Genomic DNA, 22,288 nt, shown 5'->3' with positions numbered 1-22,288 from the left:
ACCACACGTGTGGTTTCGAGAGATTAAAAAAAACATGACAAAGTAGAAAACCCGACAAAAACGCCTGAAAACACGTCAAAATCCAGCCGGAACCACTCCTCTGCTTGGAGAGTGTAATATACTGACACAGTTGTATATGATATAATTCAAGGGATTTCATTTTGCCGCCGCGGCCGCATCATCTTTATACAGTTGAGAGTGTTTCGACGTATGCAAAGAATAAATGGAAGGAATACTCCGGTGTTATTGGAATTGGATATAGCTTTATAGTCTGGATTGCACCCGTGATTAATAAGAAGTACAGAATATTGAGTAACGTTGCTTCATGTACTTTGTGTTTCTAGCTTTACGTGAGACATGTTCAGCTACATGCGTGCTACAGCTTTGTAAGGTTCTGTTGTAAGGTTGTTATGTAAGAAGAGAGGATTGTTTTTTAACGTTTTTTTTAATCCGCTGTATCTAAGAAGCTTTCGCTGGTTTTGGAGGCTAGTGTATGGTCCGGATGCTGCCACAGTTCTATATACGTATAATCACATTGATGCCCAATAGTCTTTACTGCATGCACAAGGAACAATAGAAATGATACGTGCATGTCAATGCTACGATGCCTTTATGATATATGTCTAGATATGTTGGACCCGACTGTCACCCGAGACAGTTGAAATGCACTCACAATCTGTTTTGAATTTGTTGTTTCTTTCTGGATTTCCATTTATCATTGTATGGCCGTGTTATCAATAAATATATTCAAAAATGGAGAAATAAATCACTGTCAATACAGACTCTTTTATTCTTTTTTTTTTCATTTATAAAACAATATCCAATGGTGACATTAACATCAAAATACGCAGATGTCTGCTAGTTCTCTGTCACAACAGGGCGTATGTATCAACTGGTTAAACCGTCAAAATGTTTCGGCACATCATTAGTATTAGCCTAGTTTCGTGTAGTCTAATCCTATCTAAACTGATATGTTGACCTATATAATACATAATAGGACATAGATTAACCTTTTGTCCTTATTGTGGTGGGTGGGAAAAGCCTACATGTAGTAATTCATCATTCATGATAAATACTCCAACTCGTGACCATCAAGTCAACATTTTCAGACAAGAGTTTCACGCAATTCTTTTCTTATTTACTACGCAACGTTGGCCACAATGTGCAAAATTCGGGCAAAATTATGATAACTTCAACCTGATCTATGTCACAACTGGAGGTCCACGACCCCATACCTTCACCAAATGATGTTAACCTTTGCGAGTGACGTATGGGAAATGTTTCCTTGATTATTCAATATACGGTCCTCACAGTTGGCATGGATTATTGGATTATATCAGATCAGATCAAAGATATATATATATACAGAGAGAGAGAGAGAGAGAGAGAGAGAGAGGAGAGAGAGAGGGAGAGAGAGAGAGATAGATGTACAGCCTCTGAATGGCACCGAAAACATTACTCTCCAAGCAGAGCTAGGGTTTTTGTCATGCCTTCTACTTTGTCATCGTTTTTGTTGTGTCGCCAACCTCGGGTTGGCGACACAACAAAAACGATGACAAAGTAGAAGGCATGACAAAAACGCCTAAAAACACGTCAAAAACCAGCCGAAACCCTAGCTCTGCTTGGAGAGTACGAAAACATAACACTCTTGGCGAAGGTACCTAGCGTGGCCCAAGCGCAGTCAGCAACGTTCAAAAGAGACACTTTACGACTGACTAAAATACTGCAGCTTACCTGTGGCAGCAGCAGCAGCAAAGTTTTAAGAATAAACGTGGCCACATGCTACAGCGCCACCTTTTGGTGCCTACGTCAATGCAAAGCTTAATTTACGGTTCAGGTGATGGCAACAGCAGATAGGCCAGGCAAATAAAAAGACTTTGGTCGTTAAAGAATATGGGAGTAGCCTCCAGGATCTTAAAGATTTTAAACCAAGGCAGTTGAGAAAGCATGAAAAGTTCAACCACATTGCTGTGATACAAGATGTAAATTTGATCTTACAATGCAATCTAGAAGAAAGAGAGCGATAGAAAATACATTCAGATATCATAACATAAACATATGTTTTATAAGTTTTCCTCGACTCAGAGTGTTAATTGAGGGTCTGCATGTTGGCAGCGGCTGGCAATGTTTAATGTTGAATAAGAAGGCTGCCAACTCCTTAATATAGTTAATGGTAAATTGCCTTAATTGGCTAGAATATTCTTTTTTTGTACTACGCTAGCTAGATTCTGGTACGGGTACGGTTATATCAATTGGCAAAACTACTAGGCTACGAACACAACACAACCTGACGTTTCGTTGGGACTTCGGGGCAAATTTGGCAGTTTGTATATCGTCGCGATAAGGAGAATAACGATGAATTCTGGATTACAAATAACGTGCTACGCAGAATCAAAGTGACCAATTACGCTTAATTTACAACAACGAATTAGAGCCTGGACCGAAACACCGGCTAACCCACACGGAAAACCGTGTGAAGGCATTCAGATCCTCTTAATCATTGAATCTGAAAAATGAGGGCACGGAATACGCAGAACATGTACAAAACAATCGAAAAACAAAGTGCCTTTCAAGAATATCATCTATCTTCATATGGCATCTTATATTCATAAAAAGTACATTTGATATGATGGACCAAAAATCCATAAATCTATGTGTATGCTGTAACTTATATTCGAGGGCAGGGCTTCGTTATTACGGTACGATAGAATCCATGGGTATGACATTTGCGTTTTGTTATGACAATTGTGTTTTGATGTTTGTATTGGTCCGTGATATGGGGCACGTAAAAAGTTGGGTGGGGACTGGAGAGGGAAACCCGGAAGTGACGTCAGACGGGGCAGGAGTCTGAACGGACGTCCTGTGGGACCGGAAGTGCGCCCACGAAATCACAGCTGAACTTAGAAGGAGCATCACAACACTTGATCTACGGACATTTCCCGCCTTTCCCGCGACCGTACACCCTTAGAAAGGAGGAGAACCCAGCGCCAGGACTCCCGGCCATTATGTAAGTACCTCCGAGTGACCTTTGGTCCCTTCTTTTGGCGGGATCGCCGCATGTTTGTGTTTGTACGGCACCCAAGGACGGCACACACGCCCTCTTTTTAGAACCCGACTTTTTCAGTTGTCAGACCCCCGACTAAGTTTGCCACCAGATGGCTTGAATTGTCATGTAAATCCGCAAAATCCCGACTCGCTGACAGACCTAATCCATTCCAGTCTGTGTTCACACTTCAGAGAAGGGACTTTCTTTCCAGATTGGGATCGGATCTGAGTTTTTTTCCACACAACGCAAGTTTCCGGAGGGTAAGTCTTTCAGTTTTACAACTGTGCCCCCCTCCCCTCTTCCGGACCCATTCCTTCAACAGATGTTGTGTATAATCATAAAAAGAAAACCCGAAAGCCCCAGATAACTACGTTTATACTACACGTCGCCCTGGGATTCGCTAGTTGAGAGTTTGTTTTGGTACGTTTAGTGTCAGAAGTTGGGAAAGTGGGGCACCTTTCTGTGCAGGGTCAGGCTGTCTAATTGGAGACAAGTATGCGGGAGTGATTCATTGCTTTCGTCAAAACGTCCGCATGGGGGTTTAAAGATTAGTACATGTACTTTTGTTTGTTTCTGGAGAATTATGTTGTTGGAAGAACAGAAAAACCGTGTAATGATAAAATTATGCTTTATAATCACTCTACATGTGATATTTGTTTGCAGTTGTTACTCATAACGTTGTAGCAATCTACATAGTTATGTTTATCAATGTCAAAGATTGAAATTATGTAAAAGTCATATCCTGGCAATAGTCGTGCTTGATGGTTCATACCGATAAAATTATTATTCATCTGCTCCTCTGTACTGTAGTCCAAAATGTACAAAGATCGGGTGAAACCACGCAAACAGGTATTCTTTAAATCAACTGTTGCTTCTAGTGATCACATACATATTGGGGTGTGAAATGTGTTGAATGGCCACACGATGTATTGCTTGACAAATGAGATGAAAATTTGATACTTTTGGTGTACCTAAAACCAGACCACTAGGGCTTGAGTCAGGGCTGTGGTATCCTGTACTTTAACCCACCCCAGGTAATTAGAGGGTTAAATGTTGAGACAGCTGGACAGTGAATTCCTCCAGTTCCAGAAATAGTCCTCCATGCCTTCTAGTTAATTTGCTTGATAACTACAGCCTTCGAAATATGTATACTAGCCTCCACCAGGCCCTCCTTCGGACGTATGGATCGTAGAATTCGGCAGAAATAGGAATGATTAGCCATCACCAGTAGAGACAGTCCACGGTGAAGATCACATTTCGCCTGCGTAGGAACTGCACCTGTGAATGAATCCCTCTGATGGCAAAACTCCCTGGAATATTCTCCCTATACTATAGCCAGCATGGTAGTCTGGTAGAGACTAAATGTATAAAAGGAAGGTAGAGTTTCGCCCAACTTGACCTTGTCACATCCTTGTCTTGTAGAGCTAAAGATTTATAAAACATTGGCCTATTTTTTCTTTGCTTGCCACAGTATAGCAAATCTGGGATCAATTAGAACAAGGACATTATGTAATGTCCTTGATTAGAACAAAAGATGGAGTGAGATAACAGATAGTATTCAACGATTAACTAATGAGCCACAAACTTGACAAAGCCATGTGTGTTGACATGCTTCTGTATTGACACATGCCATTTGAATTTTTGATGGGGGAAAACTCTGAATTTCTTGAGTTTAAATCGCATGTCTGGAGAATGTATCAGTTAATCCGGATTATCTCTGGATTAGAGCTAATTTCCTTTCCCTCTAAATGTAAACATCTGAGAAGTTTTTTATCAGGATCTCAAAATCTGGCAAGATATGATGAAGCAGGTGTGGACATGTCATGCCTGGATCATTGAAGCCCAATAATCTCTGACTGTCATTAGAGCTGTGTACAGGTCCGGACCTGAACCTGTACCTAAACTAGTTGTTTGGAAAATGCTAGATTTTCAATAAGGACAAAAGCATGTTTGAACTGGTAAAAATGTAATATTTGATTGTGCTAGGTATTATTTTTATAAAGAAAAAACCAGATGAAAATTTGACTCCAGCCATGCAAATGTGTTTTTAGACTTAGAGTGGCTTTAGAGCACTGCCACGGTAATTTCATAGTAATTTTATCTGTCAAAGTGACCATCCCCTGAGTCAGGTCCAGTACATACAGCAGGGTCAGGTATTTTGGACCTGTACCTAATTGATTGTACCCGGTACTGTATTGGTACACAGCTCTAACTGTCACCATCTCATTCGGTTACTGAATGATATATAAAACTTTGTATTATCTTGACATTTCCAATAAAATTTTTGGTACAAAAGAATGAATGAAGGGTACAAAAGAACAAACTGAAAGTACTGTTTTGTTATATGAAACTTTTGAAGGTACATATATATACATACTTAGGTATACATGTATCATATGCAGATGTATCAGATTTCTATTTTATCAATCAAATATTTGTATTACATTATGATACCTATCTAGATTGCTCATTAGAAAATTGATATAACAGTCCTCAATTCCAGGAATAGTTAAACTTTACGTCTGATGTTCCTAACAGACCTTAAACTATCCCTGGAATTGAGGATATAGGTGTGTACTGTGTTACACCACTTCCTTTGGGCTTTATCTCTATCTTTACACAAGGCAGGAAGTTTGACAAGTCTGTGGTTAAACCTGTATCTAGCGCTGCTCATATTTTAATTCATGAACTTCTTGAACATTTTTTTTTGTGTGTGGAAATTTCCAAAGGAATATTTATACCAGTTGCCTAATTCTTATTTAATTCTTGATAGACTGAATTGTGATATAGTCTAGTGAATAGAAATTCTGTGGTGATTTTAATTAACCTTGTCCAATCTGAGGTAGTCTTTCGGTGTCAAATTTGTATTAGTTATGGGGTTGGGCAGCAGGGAAAGGGTTGAAAATGGTCCTCAGTTGCTACTTGGAAAGGGGAGAAGAATAAGTGGTAATTGGATCACTGCTACTAGTCTTTAGGGTTCACATTTTTGACATTCGACCTCAAACAATGAACTAACTTGAAAGCTGAAAAGGTACGCTGTTGAGCTTAACATAAAGCAACACATTGTTTTCTAGCCGAAGAATGGAGCTTCCATAGTTGTTCTAAACTTGAGTGCTCGCCACTTGTGCCCCCTTGGCCTTGGATAATGTTGACCTACCAACAGGGGTGCATTTGTCCAGTCAACAATTGCGGAATACCAGTATGGCACAAAAATGCACTCTGCGAGGTCCTTTTCGCACAGACAGGAAGCCATGATGAAATGTGTGGTTTCCGTAGAGCGCCTGGAAAGAACCTACATGGGTAGACATAATTAGGCGATTACTACAGGTGAGTAGACTTCACTGGATCATACTTTGTCTGGTCTCAGTTGCCCCAAGGCTGCAACGAATACATATCTTTTGAGTTGCGTAAGTCAGACATTACTAGCTTTAGTGAGGATTCAGTCTGAAAGAATTAGGCTTTACAGGTGGTTTCGGTACCATTGCAAGGTGCGCTGAAGAGGTAGGAAGAAAGTGACAGGTAACAGTAAGTACCAGCTTGTTTTTGGTCATTAGTTGCTCTCGTTTTCTGTTTGTCGTTGGTTTTAAAGGTTTCATAACCGTTGAATCAGTTATGATAACTCACTCATCATTGACTTTCCATTATAAGATGATGTACCATTATAATCATTGGGTTTAGGTTTGTTAAATGTTTCTTTTGCTGTGCTTATAATCTTGTTATACAGTAATTAATAGACTTATGAATGTGGTAATTGAGCTGTCCAAAATGTAGGCCAAGATGTCTAAATTTGGCTTTGTTTTTGTTGTTTTGTCTAATTCCAAAGTAAACATGCTTACAGAGTAAACATACCGGAAATGAGTGGCTTGTGTGCAGAAGACTGAGAAGTAGAAGAGTGACAGGATGATGATTTTTACATCTTTTGACATAAAAGGGATATTTGATTCTGCCCACCTTCCAAATAACAATGGCATAGCCCGTTTCTCTTGCCTTTATGAATAGCAACTCATGTTGTAAAGCAATAATCACAAGCATGAAGCGAACGATATCCAATCACAATTCCCGTATAACTTTTTGTAAATGTTATTTGTATGGAGTTTGTATTGCGTTAACATCAGTTTGCTTGGCTGAACAACGTAATTATGTCCACCATTGCATGAAAACACCGACGTGCTATGGAGATAACATTTACTGTGTTGTTATATCAACTTTTATGCCAATTTTAGCTACAGAAATCATAAATTGTCACATCAAAGAAAAAGATGTGTGGAACTTTTTTTCCAGATGACGTTTGGTCTTATATTTTTTAGGTTTTGTAAGAAAATGTGTAAATGTTGAAGACAGGTGGCCATGGCTGTAGGACAGATGTCTGAAATGCATGGCTTAGCAGACAGCTTGTCTGGATATTTGCTGAAAAGCCACCATTGTTCTTTCATTGAGTTGGACATAGTTTCCACCACTTATAAGCTATTGTCCCAAGGACAAATAGGAGGTAAGTATATGCCTGCCCCCATGGCCCCCCTCCCCACCAGCAACTTGCCTTTCAAGTCAAGTCAGTTTTTAAGTGTCCTAAATGTTAGGACAGGAAAGATGTAGCATAGCTTGGGCACCATCCTAGACAAAGTCCTGCTCTGTCTATCAAGAAGAGAAGATTTCAGGACGCTTCTACAAGAACAAGGGTGAGCTGGCAAGTGAACTGGTGCTTTTGAGGCCAAGACGGTCGGTTATTTACGAGCTGGACGTCCAGATCAGACTTACCGTAAAATTCCTATTTACGTACGCACCCCTCCTAACGTACGCACCCCCGATTTGGGGACGATTGCGGGCCTGACTCAGTGAGTTGAAACGTTCAGGGGGAAAACCCTCCTAACGTACGCACCCCCTCTCCAGCATTTCGGTGGATAGTTAAAGAGGTTGTATGACATGAATGATCATCCTTCCGATGATGTTTACCAACTTAAAGGGTTACCAGTGTTCTCGCCAGGTTTTTTTTCACAGCATCGGGGCAGGGGTTCGGGGGCTGCCTAAAGCCTGCGACGGGGTCCAGTGGCAGAGCCCCGGTGGGGGAAGCTCTTGCATTTTAGGCTATTGAGAAGGCTTTTTTTTTCAGTTTTGAGGGTCATATTTATGATAATCGTGGCAGTCAATCAACTTCTCCACATGACCTTGACATACAATATTTCTGGTGAAAGACAACTTGAAACTCAGAAACAACAATATCCATAGTTTATTTAGCTACTCAACAATATCAATAGTCGATACCAGTTTTCCTTTTCTGGCTGTGTCCGGCTGTCCTAAGTCGAAGCGCAACAATCGTAGCTGTCAGAAGTTCTCATCGGTGCGAAATAGGAAGCGATATTCCTGGTATACTACGCTTCAACGCAGGCATGTTCCCAGAAAAATCGCCGCCGAGGCGATCTTCCCTCGGCGGTCGGCGGCGAAAGTGCTAATACAAAAGTCCCTTGCCGCGAACCTTGGCCCGTCTAACTCTAAGAAATCGCGTCACCCGCCTCCCCCAAGTATATAGGCCGCCGGCCCGTTCCAGGAAGCCGAAACCGCTGTTCTGCGTCTTACAGATAACGTGGAACTTCCGTAAAAACTTTGTACAAGCATCGCTGTCGGAAAGTTCAGGGAACGTAACGCCAGAGGTTCGCTGTTTAGCCTCCTTGCACGTAGTACGGAGATCCAACTCGCGCGTTTTCCCACAAACTTGCCGCTGATTGACAGTCGGCAGCCTTTGATGACAGTCGCGACCATCGCGACGTCGGCGGCAGAAAGTCTGCTAAAAGGAAGTCGGCGGTTTGTGGGCGGTGCCACAAATTTGCAGTAGCCGAATCGTCCAATCATGGCGAAGCTTCTAAATAAGTTGAAACTTCATCTTCCTCTCTTTGTAAAAATGAATTTTCTGTGCATTAATTCGCTGTTATGAATGGGAAAATGACGAAACCTTGCTCTAGAAATTTGTCAGAAATACAGTTAAGAATTAATTCTATTTCCGCGCTGACAGAGACAGGAATCTTTAACAAAAACAGCTTCTGTGTTGATCAACTGCGGACTGTTATTAACTTCCAAATAAGGAGATTCCCCGGAGCCTGATACATTTACGGCTGTTCTAATAGTTGGGAACCGCCCCGCAGATTGTGCACATGGAGACCTACTCGGCTATTGTTTACGTTTTCGCGCGATGCTGCCAGCGGCACACGAGCCGCAATGGGATTTTCCCGGGTGGGAGGGGCGGCGAGACAAGATCGGAGCGGTAGGGCGGGGTGCTAATTTAGTAATTGGCACCTCCCTTGGAGCTGATAGCTGGATGGCTTCCTACGAAACAGCGGAGGCGCATGCCTTTGCATTTTTACTACGGTATTTTTGTCTTTTTTTCGCCGCTACGCTGGGTGAAAAAAACAGCATAGCGGGTGATATACAGCGTCGGTTTGTCGGCCCACAGTGTAGCGGCCCGCCCGCTATGTTCAACTTACTGAGAAAATGTTTCTGGGTAGAAAATATAAACCTCTTAGCATGTGGTAGCATTCCACACTTCATTTTCATGAAGATGTACCGTACTCTCATGCTGATATGCGATTTTTCCGAGGAAGAACCCCTCCTAACGTACGCACCCCGACTTTGGCGTCGGCCTGGAGCACCTGCTTGCAACTTGAAAAGTTTAAAAAGTGCGTACGTAAATAGGAATTTTACGGTAAATTGACCAAATTGCCAGGGATGACAGCGTACAAGTTATGGTCTTTTAAAAAACATTATTGAAGATAGGAGAGAAAGAGTGGAGTTAGTCCAGGTGTTCTACCCCCGTATGATTATGAAGATAATGACAGGAAACTCAATCATACCTTAAAATAATAGTTAAACAATATCATTGGCATACACTTCAGAAAACAAATGCACCACTTGAGTCTCTATCTCCAACCTGTTCAACTCCCCACACATGTTGTCCTATTGTTGGCAGACCTGTTAACCCTTTGACCCTGTCCTTGGAGCCACCACATGTTGTTATCCCAGACTTTTGTGTTGTGTCCACTGTGTATATGGTGAAACACCATGGTAAGTGTTTCTCAATGGCAGATGGCAACCTGGCTAGTCGTATATTTTGTAAAGCCTTGTGGTCCCAGTTTGTTCTGTGGCGTCTCTACTTGGCGGGTGTATGCAATATTTTCATTGTAATGGAAGGTAAGGAAAATCTATATTCTGTTATGTCAACTTTCAATGTAGGGTTGCTTCTTAATTGTCTCTACAGTAGATGATTACATTAGTAAATGGACATTTTAGTGATAAAGCTGAAAGGAGCTTTAGCTTGTTGCATATAGCATGTTAAGCCTTTTGCTGTCTAAAAAGTTTGATTTGCATAATGTTTATGGTGTATACTTTATTCTAAAGGTTGGATCAGAAATTATTTAAACCTCCTTATCCCCATGGGTTTTTAAAAGGTCTTTAGAATATTTTTGCTTCACACGACAAAGAGTAGAAAGTTTTAAATTTGGAAAACAGTTTGGTGCCATATGGCATGGTCATACTTTTACAGTTCAGTAAAGCGCAAACAAAACATCTGCTTCGGCTGCGTTTTTTCCCTGTAGAGAACAAAATTGGACGGTAGACTTGAGGGCAGCAAAAAACCTATTATGTGATATCTACATTTGTGAAAGAAGAGGAAGTGTTCCTCGGTACAAATATTACTAAAACTGCAGTAATATACATTCATCAGTTTAGAATAGCAATACACACGCCAAGGTACATCCTTTTTTGATTCTAGCCGCACTTCTAGCTTCCCTCTGCTGGTCAAGCCCAATCAGCCCCTGTCAGTGAGAGATTGTATATTAAAGCTATTTTCTATTTAGTTTGTAAAAAAAATCTTCTTGCACAAGTTGTCATCAATTTGGCTCAGAAAGTTAAAGTTTTCACCCAAGAGAGATTTGTTTCTGTAACTTATCACTCCTCAAGAAATAATCCCTCCATATCTGTGGCTGATATTTCATCCCATACCAACCCAAGGCACAAATCCTGTTCTGTCAATCAAAACAGGAGAACCTGTGTTTCTCATCAGTTACCATGGTAACAGGTGTCAGTGTCTGTTGTTGGCATAGCAACATGAAGTAGGCCAGCCTGTGTTGACCACCTGTGACCTAGTAGTGTATGAATATACAGCTGGAAGATTGTGTATAAGGAAAATTTTTTTGTTAGTTTCTACTTGTGTGATTGACATCACCATTGTTTGACTCTTCGAGAGTCTGACTGATGGTGTATAGTTTTGAAAAGACTAGGAAAAGTGGGATGGTAGTCGGTGCAGTCGGTCGAAACCTCAGACTGAGGACGGTACAAAGATATATTGGGATATAGAGATATATTTGTTTGTTATCTGTAAACATTGAACATGTGGAATGAAAAAGGGTAAGAAAACAAGTGTAAGCACCTTTGAAATGATAATATTGATATTGTCACAGCTATAAAATGGAAAGGTCTGATAACAATATATGTAGGATTTTTTCCATTTTCGCGAATGATCGCGAAAATGGATATTGAAACGGGATCATATGGTGAATGCGTAAACCGACCAACCATGGTACGATGGTACGATCTTGATTAACCCTGCAGCCATGTACTACGTAATAAAATCGTAAGGTGTCGCTTTTGATAGAGTTGTGATACAGTATCGAAAATTACATGCGATCCATGGATCTTGGAAGGTAGTACATTACATCCATGTTTTTATACATGGCCATATTACATCTATACCACAAAACTGAACAAGAAGAAACTAGTTTTGTCAAGAAAATGACAAAAAATTTTACCATGCATAGAGGTTTTACCATTATATACCTATAAAGTAGTGTGCTAGTATGGCATGTACCACTAGCTCCTCGTGGAAGGTCGTGACGTGTGGCCTCGAAGGTAGTCGGTTCGAATCCGTCAGGGGAAGTTTTTTTTTTACTTTTTTTTTTCTTTTCAAACATCCGTCTGATGTATACAACGTCTTTATATTATGATCTTAGATCCAAACCATGTCTAATTTTTTTTCATTGTTCATTATAACGTAAAACACCATTCAATGGATGCTTCTACGTATGGTTGGTTGGTTGGTTGCTTGGTAAATGTACAACCATAATTTGGACCCGTGCCATGTCATTTATATCTCATGTATGTCATTTCTGCCTTCATTTTCCAAAGGTGTACTATACGTTATAATAAGAATTAAGGGCTAGGGTGATTGAGATTAAGGGTTATAATGACAGATTAAGGGAAAGGGCAACGGATTAGGGGCTGTGGTGATGGATTAATGGATATGCTGACGGATCAAGTGCAAGGCTGACGGATTAAGAGCTATGTTGACAGATTAAGGGTTATATTGACGGATTAAAGGTCATGGTGATGGATTAAGGGTAAGGTGGACGCATTAAGTGAAAGGGTAACGAATTAGGGTCTCTGGTGATGGATTAAGATTTATGCTGTCGGATTAAAGTTTATAACCACGGATGTAGGGTGAAGGTGACGGATTAAGAGCTAAAGGGACGGATTAAGGGCTATGGTGACATATCATAGGCAATGCTGAGGGATTAAAGGCTTTCGTGACGGATTAAGGGCAAGGGTGACGGATTAAGGGTTATCCTGTGGGATTTAAGTTTATGTTAACGGATTAAGGGCTAGGGTGACGGATTAAGAATATCACATCCCGTTATAATATACTCCTCAACTAAGCACGTGTACATAATCATGTTCATTGAGCGAAAATGGCAGCTTTTTGCAAAAGCACTTGTTTTTTCAAAAGCCAAAAGAAGAATTGGATACCACATCTGCAATGCATGGAAAAGTGTCAATACTGTACTTCCTTCTTTTCCTCTCACACTTGCTTGTGCATAGGTTTTTGTTAGGTGATGAATGATGACCGTACTGGGATGTACCATGGTAAAGTGCCGAAGCAGCTCCCAATAAGGGTGTGACCTGTCAACTGTTCACCTCAGGAATGCTGTGTATGCTGATCTGAGTCAACCAGCTTCCTGTTGTGACCTGGAATAAAGTTGGAATAGTACATAAAAGTGTTACAGTCTTTCTAAACAAACAGACATTCAGTAATCTGATTGTCATGTTGCTAAACCATTTTAAAGCTTTGTAAATCTGTTGGTATTTGTATGTGTAACAACCTGTAGTTTTGTTGCACACGTTTAAAAATTCTTTCTACAATATAAAATCTATGGCTTTTCAACAATGGAAATTGTAATGAACTTAGATTATATGAATGGAATTGAAAGATTCACAATGCAAATTGATAACAGCAATTTCTCCTGTATTAATGTATCATTTACTGTATCATATTAGTCATAGGTCATTAGATAACGACTAAATCAATGTCCAGCTTTTGCTTTGGGGCTCAAAAAATGTTTTAAAGCATCATGGGAGTTTTCCCAAAGGCATCTTGGGAATTCAATTAGCCTCCCCCTGAGAGTTAGTTAACAGAGGATTAGCCAGGCGACATTCCCTGCTAAACAAGGCTGGCTCCGCTGAAGGGCACTGGAGATACGACCTTCATTTACATATCGGGACCGATTTCTGAAGGTGACTTTTTCGTTACAGTTTTGGTAAGTGGAATGTATGGGATATACCAAATGCATTTGGGAAGTATTTGTATGTACATGGTATTTTGGATAAATCTCTAGTTTATGATGGTGAAAGCCTCCTTGAATTATTTAGTAGGGTTTCTTTTGCAGATACCATCTACTGTGTTTTGCTATCGGCATTCCTGTAATAGAACTGGAACACTGAATTGGTGTGTTGTGTCACATTTCTAAAATCTTTTACTGTAATGCTTTTATACAGTGATGACTGTGATCCTACAATATTGTTAGAAATCAACGTTTTTGAAAATTACAATTCATTTCATACAAAATTATGTATTTGTTGACAGGTCATCCCATCACTAGGCTTAATTATGCATAACAGTTTTTGATTTGATTACAAAGGTACAAAACAGGGGCCTGGGAAATCCTGAGATTATTACAGCATTCTGTATCATAATTGTGTACTATCATGTAGTATTGCTTTCTTCTGATTTACATTATTTACAAGCAAGACACATATTACATTTAAAGCTTTGGTTCTCATTTTGGTTCTTGGATATTACATGTAATTAAATGAAGAATTGTTTGGTTTAATCAAAGGTACCATTAAATCTGCAGAATTATTAGAGTATGATTAAAATAACTAAGTTTACCAACAATTAGCAAAAGCCAGTCACAGCATGAAGCAAAAACAGGCACTGAATAATAGATGGTTGTTGATTGTGCCAACCCCCTGTAGTAGATGTTGGAGGTGATAGAGGGCATACCAACTGTGCGCAGAAGCTTTAAAATCACGTCAGTTTCGTGTAAGTCATGATACCACAAGGTTCTGAAATCTGAGTGTTGCTTTTGCTAACTTTTTCTTGAAAACATGGACTTGGGAACTGAATACTGTATGCTCTATGGCTTGATATGCTGTAGATTGTCAATGAATTTATAGGAATGATAGAGATCTAATGGCTAGTCACAATAATGTTCTTTTCTGTAGTAAAACAGCTCTTGCAAGTTTTGTTTGTATTTGTTGGATGGAAAAGAAAAGTATACCAGACGGTAGAATAGATCTATAATTGCAGTGATTTATTATTCAAGGCTACTAATTCAAGGCTTCCTTTCCATAGAATGTCCAGATTGACATGATATTTCCATAGGGTGAACAAGTAGTTGAGTATGTGTACTCTAACCATGGCATGTATATGGAAGGTAACGTTCACTGATGTCTTACGACCAAGTCTTTATTGCGGGGATCAGACACAACGTCACAATGTCTGAGTGGAAATCAATACCAGGTCAAACACTTGTTCTCTGGGTGACATTGAGGGTTACTGGTACTGTGGAAAGAAGCTTCAACATAGGTCTTTACTTTTGGTATCAGTGGATAGCAAGAAGTGTCTTGAAATTTGGGGGTAAAAAGGGTTTTCCGTAAGTAAACATAGCTTTGTATTTCCGCTGCCTCCCTCATGAATGGAGAAGCTATTTCTGTAAGTCTACAGGAAGCCTGCGGAGTGACCTTTCACCCTCTTCCTGTCCCGGTTGGACCAAAATAATCACTGACTGGTCATGTAGAAGTGATTAAACCGTTTTAACTGTTGTTTACCCATAATCCCAAATATCTCAAAACCAAGTTACTTATCTAAAGGGAACACAGTTTGTCTTACCCTAATAGAAAATACTATCTTATGGATGTCAAGTTCAAATTTTGCTTCTGTGTATTTAGAAAAGCTATGGGAGAGAGTGAGTGTGTATTTAGAAAAATTGTATGTATACAAAAATGTACATGCAAGGAGGTGAAGTGTTTTATGAAACATGTATTTAAATCACATGCTGCTTTGATGTTCCTTAGAAGTAGTCAGATCAAGGACATTATTGGTCAGATTCAATGAGTAGTGAACATGAATAAAGACGAGTCCAAATATAGAGTACTGCAGCAGCTTTTTATAGTATAAAGCTGGTGACAAAAGAGGAGGAGAACAAATTTCACAGTAGATCAGCTTGGCAAACATAAACATCAACTGTACAGAGAAAATGTATGAATTGGTGGGTGGTCATACTCCTTGGTACTAGTTACATCAGAATCAAATTTAGGATGTATGCAAATGGGGAAAATATTGTGGAAACAAATAATATAGTAATTTGCACAGAAAAACATTATTAGGGAAACAGTTACATGGCCTTACTGTTTATTTTACAAGAGAGAAAATAGCAACAATACTTCTACACCCCCCATGGCCTTTGTGGCTTGTCCCTCAGAATTAAATCAAAGAGAAGACATGGAAAGATGCTCTAAAAAGGTGTAATCAACACACTTGTATTTGGAGAGAGGTGTGAACAGGGAGGGTTCAATTTCACGGTACATTAATTAGGACACAGTGTGTAGAATGGATTGTGTGAAAAGCTTACAAAGCCAACAATGGTCTATACTAATCTCTTTAACAATTACAAAGAAAACACTGACCTGAATCTACTGTCAACTAAATATTTCAGCTGTCTCTGGTGCAGAAACATGATTTTTTGTGTGGACTCTCCCAAGAAAAGTAGGTGCCTTTTTAAAATATTCCATATAAAAGATGTTTTATGGTATTTTATAAGGAGCGGCATTAATGTTATCATGGTAAAGCTCTTCAAGGTCATGGTGTATGTAGTTAACATTGATCGCCAGTGGTAACATAATAAACCTGGGACAATCTCCCATCTGAAGGAGACTAAAGTATTGCCTTGCATGCATTCAGCAGATCATAATCTATACGCCGTTCATGAATATCTATAGCAGGGGTGGGTTCTGCTTTCCTAGGGATATATTCTTTCCAGGAGATACCCATCTCTTTGAGTCAGTCCCGGAAGCCATGATTTTATTGGCAAGTCTGGCCTCATCTTGGCCGGCCTATATCAATCTTACGGCACTTGTTATGGGGATCGATCTAGTTACAGCGTGGTAGATCGGTGATGGCGGATGGGGCTTTGCACGTCGGTGGCTTACAGGACAGCTGACGGTCACTAGGAGCAACAGAGGCCATGTTGAAGTGGAGGTTTAAGAGGTATGTGATGCAGAGTATTCTGGTACAGCACTGGTTCACTGTTGGGCTACAAAATGGAGGTGCAGACTGGTTTGAAAATGTTCAGACATGTGCAAGCATGCCATGCGGGTTGGTCTAGGAAGCAGACTTGTCAGTATTGGTGAAGGAATGAGACTAATGTCGCCCCAGCATCTGTTTCATTGCAGGTCGTAAGATCAAGGATGCAGAACCCAAAACTGGATTTTGGTTTTCCCAATATGTCATATGGTAAAAATTTGGTGCCAGCATTTGTATGTGACATTTTTTTTCTGTAATATTCTTCCGTTTGTGTGTGTGAAATAAATAGGTTTCTGCATCAACTCTTTGTTATTGGTATTGGTCATTTGCAGGGTATAAATCAGAAAAGTAAGATTTGTTAGTCATGATATATTCAAGCAAGGGCTGCCAGTCTCCTGTATATAATGCAAGACAACATTAGTATGCACAGCAGTTGTCCTTTACCTTTTGGGACCGGTATTTAAATCCTTTTGGGGCCAAAATAACCGTGTATCATAAATACATTTCCCCACAATAAAAACAAAGGTGAAAATGTTCAGATTTTTGTATATCCCTTTGTTAGTACACATGAAACACGATATACTCCATGGATGTATTTTGGGTTGGGCTTTTACTTTGATATCCCAGGACATAACATGTTTAGTCCTTTGATCCTCAATGCTGGAGGCATGGTACAAGCATTCTGGTCACACATGTGCATGCATGTATTGTCAGAGGGTTGGCTTGGATTCAAAGAGGTGGCCCGTTTTACATCTCCCTCGGGATTTTACACACAAATCCCACCATAAAACATCCATCACTAAACAACATTTTCTTCACAATTCATTTATTTTACATGCTCTCTGGCTTTGTTGTTTGTCACATGCTTTGCTATGATGATTTCTATGAAAGGCTTTGTTGTTTGTAGGTTGTATTTGTAATTGTAATCATCTTTTGACTGATGTTTCAACTGAAGAAAAAATTTATATTTGTAAACGATCTGGAGTCCGTTTATTGTTTTATGATTATAGAATATTCACAATTTATTAGAGCATTATAACTTAATATATGTTGGCATGGATTTTTTTAAATCATACTTGATCAAGAAATATGAATGAGCTTGTTTTTGCTAGGAGCAAGAAGTTTTTGTGTTACAAAACCATTTATTGCACCGACTGATCTAGGTTAAGTCACGATTTCGGTCCAATGCGTGGAGACAATATAAAAGGTCTATAATTTGAGAATTAGGAAAGCATGTGGTGGCGGTCGTAAGATAAAGAACCAGCAATAAAATGGCCATAAAGTGGCCGTTAAGTGAAAGATGCCTGGCATCAAAATGGAAACAAAATTATCAATGTCCTCTGGAATAGAAATCAATAGTGGAGAGATGCTTGAGCAGATCTTATGTGAATGTGCATCCAAATTTGGGACATACACAATTACATCAAGTGCAATAGATAGTCATGAATATGTCACTTTTTATAGAATCCCAATGATTTTCTGTGCATAAAATGGAAGTCCTGTGTTCGAGGAGGAAGAGCAAGCAACCCCTCCCTTTTAGAATATACCCTGGTACTGAAACAACAAGTAAAGTCGCTGCCCTATGTCTGAACGGACGAACGGATGTGTGTATTTGGAATTTGAAGATGCTGGTATGAATATACTAGTAACTCATACATGAAAGAACAGAAAAAAACATTGTCACTTGTGTCATGTACCTAGATTTCAATGGGATTTTGAACCAGAAGGTGACAATTTCGGGCAATGTCATTATCACTACGACTATGGAAAAGAATCACGTAGAAAGAGCAGCTTGCTGTTTATTTAGATATGACAAACAATTGGCCTACATTCCAACAGAAGGCATGATATAGATGTGTGCACAACGTGGCCTGGTTTCTAGACCACTTTTCATGAAGACTGGCTCCACGTAGTCTGCGGCCTAACTCCCTGCCCATGTTTTATTCATCCTACGGTGGACGTGTAATTCTTCTTCACTGCTCGGCGGCACATTTCGCCTAATTGAGGGAAGCCGGTATCTGTAACGGGAATTATGCAGGGGGAGGCCCTGTGCTACTGGTCCATATATATGAGCAGTTTGGACACAAGCATCGAGAGTGAGTGTTGATAGAAGCAATGTTCAATTGTCTGTAGATGTGTGGAAACCATAGCGACTTCCATGAGAAGTTGTAGAAAGAACAGGTAAGCTGCCTTTTTCTTTTGTAACAATAGGTTTGGATTAGTGAAAAACATGTGATAATGGCCCAGGCCTGTTGTTATCCAAAAGTGGTGATACCATCATCTAATGCATTCTGAACATCAGGTTATGATTTCACAAATGGAGTTGTTATCAGATATCGGTTACATGGCTAGCTTTGCACCTACAATTTCAGCATTCTACATTAGCATGGAATGTGGTAGGTTCTGTCCCTGGTGCTGAAATGCTCTTCACCCAAAGAGTTGTAAAGGAACTGGTAGGTACATCTTACTGTAAATCTTACTGGAATATTCCTTTCACCAGCAATATTAACTGTAATCTTCTTTTGGTCATCTACATGTATTTTGTCTAGCCTATTCTTGGTACTGAATGACTTTCCATTGAAAAGAATTCCTTTGCAACATGTTTGTATTCCTGTGTACAATACTATGCTAGTATGAGACACTTCTTTCGCAAGTCCATGGTACGGTAGTTACAGTTTGAATTCAGCCCTGTGGCGGCTAGACTAAGAGGCTCTCTCTTATTGCTACACCTGTCAAGATGATAACTTGTGGAGAATATTAGAGGGAATCTTCTAGGAGAAATGATTTATGGACGATTGTATCTGGTGTGCCAACGGTGATATGTTGATGTGCAATCATGTTTGAAATTTATGGCCAGAGTGCTCCTCTGCCTATCCGACTTTTTATCAAAGCTGACCTACGACTGACCTAAAAGGACATATTCTCCCTTTCAAAGGCATTGACAATGTATATTGATGTTGTCCATCACTATTGTAGTTGATGCTTAGTATTTTAATGATTGAGAATGAAGAGGTATTTTAGAGATCAGTTTAGACCAAAACGAATTGTAATAGTTATACGTTGGATGCTATACGTCTGCCTTATTACTAAGATTCAAATGAAATTAACGTTTTTATGGCATTCGTTAACATTTTTAACAATTTTTTCTGATGAAAAAGACACAATTGTTGTGCTTCATTTAAGTTATGATGTAAGATATTTAAACTGCCAACTGCAAACTTTCGATAAGTGGACAACTAATGCCAATGTACTTGGACATTGTAGATTCGAAAAAATCTATTTGATAACATTTCTGCCTTGTTTCTAAGCTCAACTGCTGTAATACATGTTTATGATATTAGCAGACTATTTAATGTATGCATAGAACAGAGCTTCATAATTGATAGGGTGACAAGTAATGTCTGGGTCATGCACTCATACCTATAGACAGATGGGCAGAGAAATGGCATTGACCATAATTCCATCAATCTTTGATGCGCAGTGGGGAATCAATGTGAAGTCAAGTGTGAAATGAGCTATTCTAGGGATAGAGCACGTTATGTTTACAAACATTAAAAAAAACGTTCTGTGGTTTTGGTCAGCTGTTTTAAACAACAGGAATGGTATCAGGAGAAGGGCTAGGGGTGAAAATTGGATGAAAAGTTTGTGGAAAACATTGCACTAGAAAACAGGCCACTAACAGAATCTAGGGAGAAATTATAATGCTATTACCAGACTATGGAAAAGTGCCTAGGGCAGGGGTGTTGCAATATTTTCTGATATTCCTTTATTCTTTTATAGCTTTTTGAAGTATACTTGAAGCTGTTATCCACATTTGTACTGTACTGTAGGCTATGAATTGAGCCTTTTATTTTCACCACCCACCCAAGCAACAATGTAGAGCTCTTATGTAAGATTTAGAAATTTGGGAGAAAATAGGCAGGTGCCACAAAGCTTTATGTCATCATAACAAGGATGTCCTAAAATCTAGTTCTTCACACCTAGGTGTGAAAAGAATTCAGGGGCAAAGTTCACCAGGTCGGTGACCCCACTTGAGTGATGAATAGAAGGTACAAGCAGAAGCAGTGTACAGAGTGGAAGATAGATGACAATCCTAGCCTTTCCCTGCAAATGGGAGAACATCTATCTCTGTCTAGTTAGTATGGAGGAAGCTCAGTGTGTCTTCTTTTGTTGAGGAGACTTAAGTGTCTTCATGCTGTGCAGAGTTCATAAGGTCAGATTGTCAATCAACTTTCTTTGTTAGGTAAGTCTATCCAAGGAGGTTGATTTAACCTCCTTGGTCTATCTTGGCGGTAGGGTTGAATTGGTTGACTAAGATGTTTTAGGTATTCAAAGATAAGACAGAGAATGTGCGGTTTAGAATCATATCATGACTGTCTTCGTACATGTTTTTTTTTTCTTTGCAGATTATGAGGTTTAGAAAGATTCAGTCCTCAACTTCTGTCTGATATTTTTCTGTCATTCTGTCGCCCATGTTTTTCTCTGATCTGTGTTTTAGCAGCATTCTGTTCTTTACTGCCTCAAAACTGACACTGCTATAATGAATGGTGACATGTTTGTTTTCTACATGTGGTAAAATGAACTGTTTACAACTTGTTTGTAAATGGAAAATACCATGCATTGATCACAAGCGGATGTTGAGGTTTGACCATTAACTGGAAAACAAATAATCCCCACAAATTTGTCCCTAACTGCCCATTTTGGATAAAAGGATTTTCAAATGAATAAAGCTTGGATAGAGATCATTTGTAGATGATTATGATTTATATGTTTAAGTATTTCTCTGAACTAAGAAGAACACTAGAGGGTTACATGTATATTTTCAATCTCTTTTTTTTCATTAACATAAGCTGTACTGTAAGTGATGCACACAATTGTACCTTTTTTTTGTATAGTCTCCAAAAGTTCAAAAGAATCACTAAAGTGGGCACTTCTTATTGGATTGTGTTCGGGAAACATATCATACAAATGCTGCCATGCTTTGACCCATCCAATATAACACAAGTGCCCCTACTGTTACCTGTCTACTTGGAATTAGAATTTGTTGGTCACGATCCAAGCGAGGTCATTTCCAATCTCATCTAGTTATGTGATTAATGCAGAGCATTCCCTCCCTTCTCTTTCCCAGGGCATTAATCACATAACCCTGGGAGGGAGACTTCATGGCTAGGTCTGACCCTGTTATGGAGGAGATATGTACAAATGTCTCTCTGATCGGATGTTAGGGAGAGCCTTATTGACTTCCCAACTTTAGGGGCATCTCATCATAAAATCTGAGCTAGATTTATGGATAAGGGTAACTCTGAAAGGAGGGATCAAAATTGTTGGTTCATTATGATTTTTATTGTCAGTGGCACGGCTTCTACTTTACGTAAAAAGTCATGATAAGATATGCCCCATGGAGGGAAGAGGGGCCATCAAAGTAAATGAATGTGGATTGAGTATTGTGGTTCTTTTAAATATCATACTTGTTGTGAAAGTTCAACGCTGAAAAGCAATATCCTTTTGAGCAATCTCGTAATATCCTTCTCTGTCGCTAGCATTGAACACGGCTGCTAGTCAATGATTGTTAATGTATGAGAGGTTGAAATTTTACAATTTTAGCCAAGCGTTTTTTCTAA

General features: G+C 39.5%; 1 protein-coding gene across 7 annotated transcripts in view; it reads left to right on the top strand.

Annotated features, from left to right (window-relative positions):
- The first annotated feature begins 2,836 nt into the window (after window positions 1–2,836).
- The window catches only part of LOC136447908 (amyloid beta A4 precursor protein-binding family B member 1-interacting protein-like), a 49,491-nt gene continuing 30,039 nt past the window's right edge, over window positions 2,837–22,288 (top strand). The window contains exons 1-3 of one of the 7 annotated variants that reach the window (XM_066447037.1): window positions 13,483–13,597; window positions 16,081–16,130; window positions 16,519–16,631. In XM_066447037.1, the coding sequence (XP_066303134.1) occupies window positions 16,609–16,631 (23 nt within the window). In that variant the 5' untranslated portion in view covers window positions 13,483–13,597; window positions 16,081–16,130; window positions 16,519–16,608. Of the gene's footprint in view, window positions 3,008–3,107; window positions 3,307–6,550; window positions 6,572–13,468; window positions 13,598–16,080; window positions 16,131–16,518; window positions 16,632–18,810; window positions 18,849–20,712; window positions 20,881–22,288 lie in introns of those variants that run through there. The other 6 variants (XM_066447041.1, XM_066447042.1, XM_066447047.1 and 3 more) reach the window with 6 other exon arrangements.

This window comes from Branchiostoma lanceolatum, chromosome 13, assembly GCF_035083965.1.
Source record: "Branchiostoma lanceolatum isolate klBraLanc5 chromosome 13, klBraLanc5.hap2, whole genome shotgun sequence".
Classification (NCBI taxonomy): Eukaryota; Metazoa; Chordata; class Leptocardii; order Amphioxiformes; family Branchiostomatidae; genus Branchiostoma; species Branchiostoma lanceolatum.
This window is presented reverse-complemented; position numbering and strand designations above follow the sequence as displayed.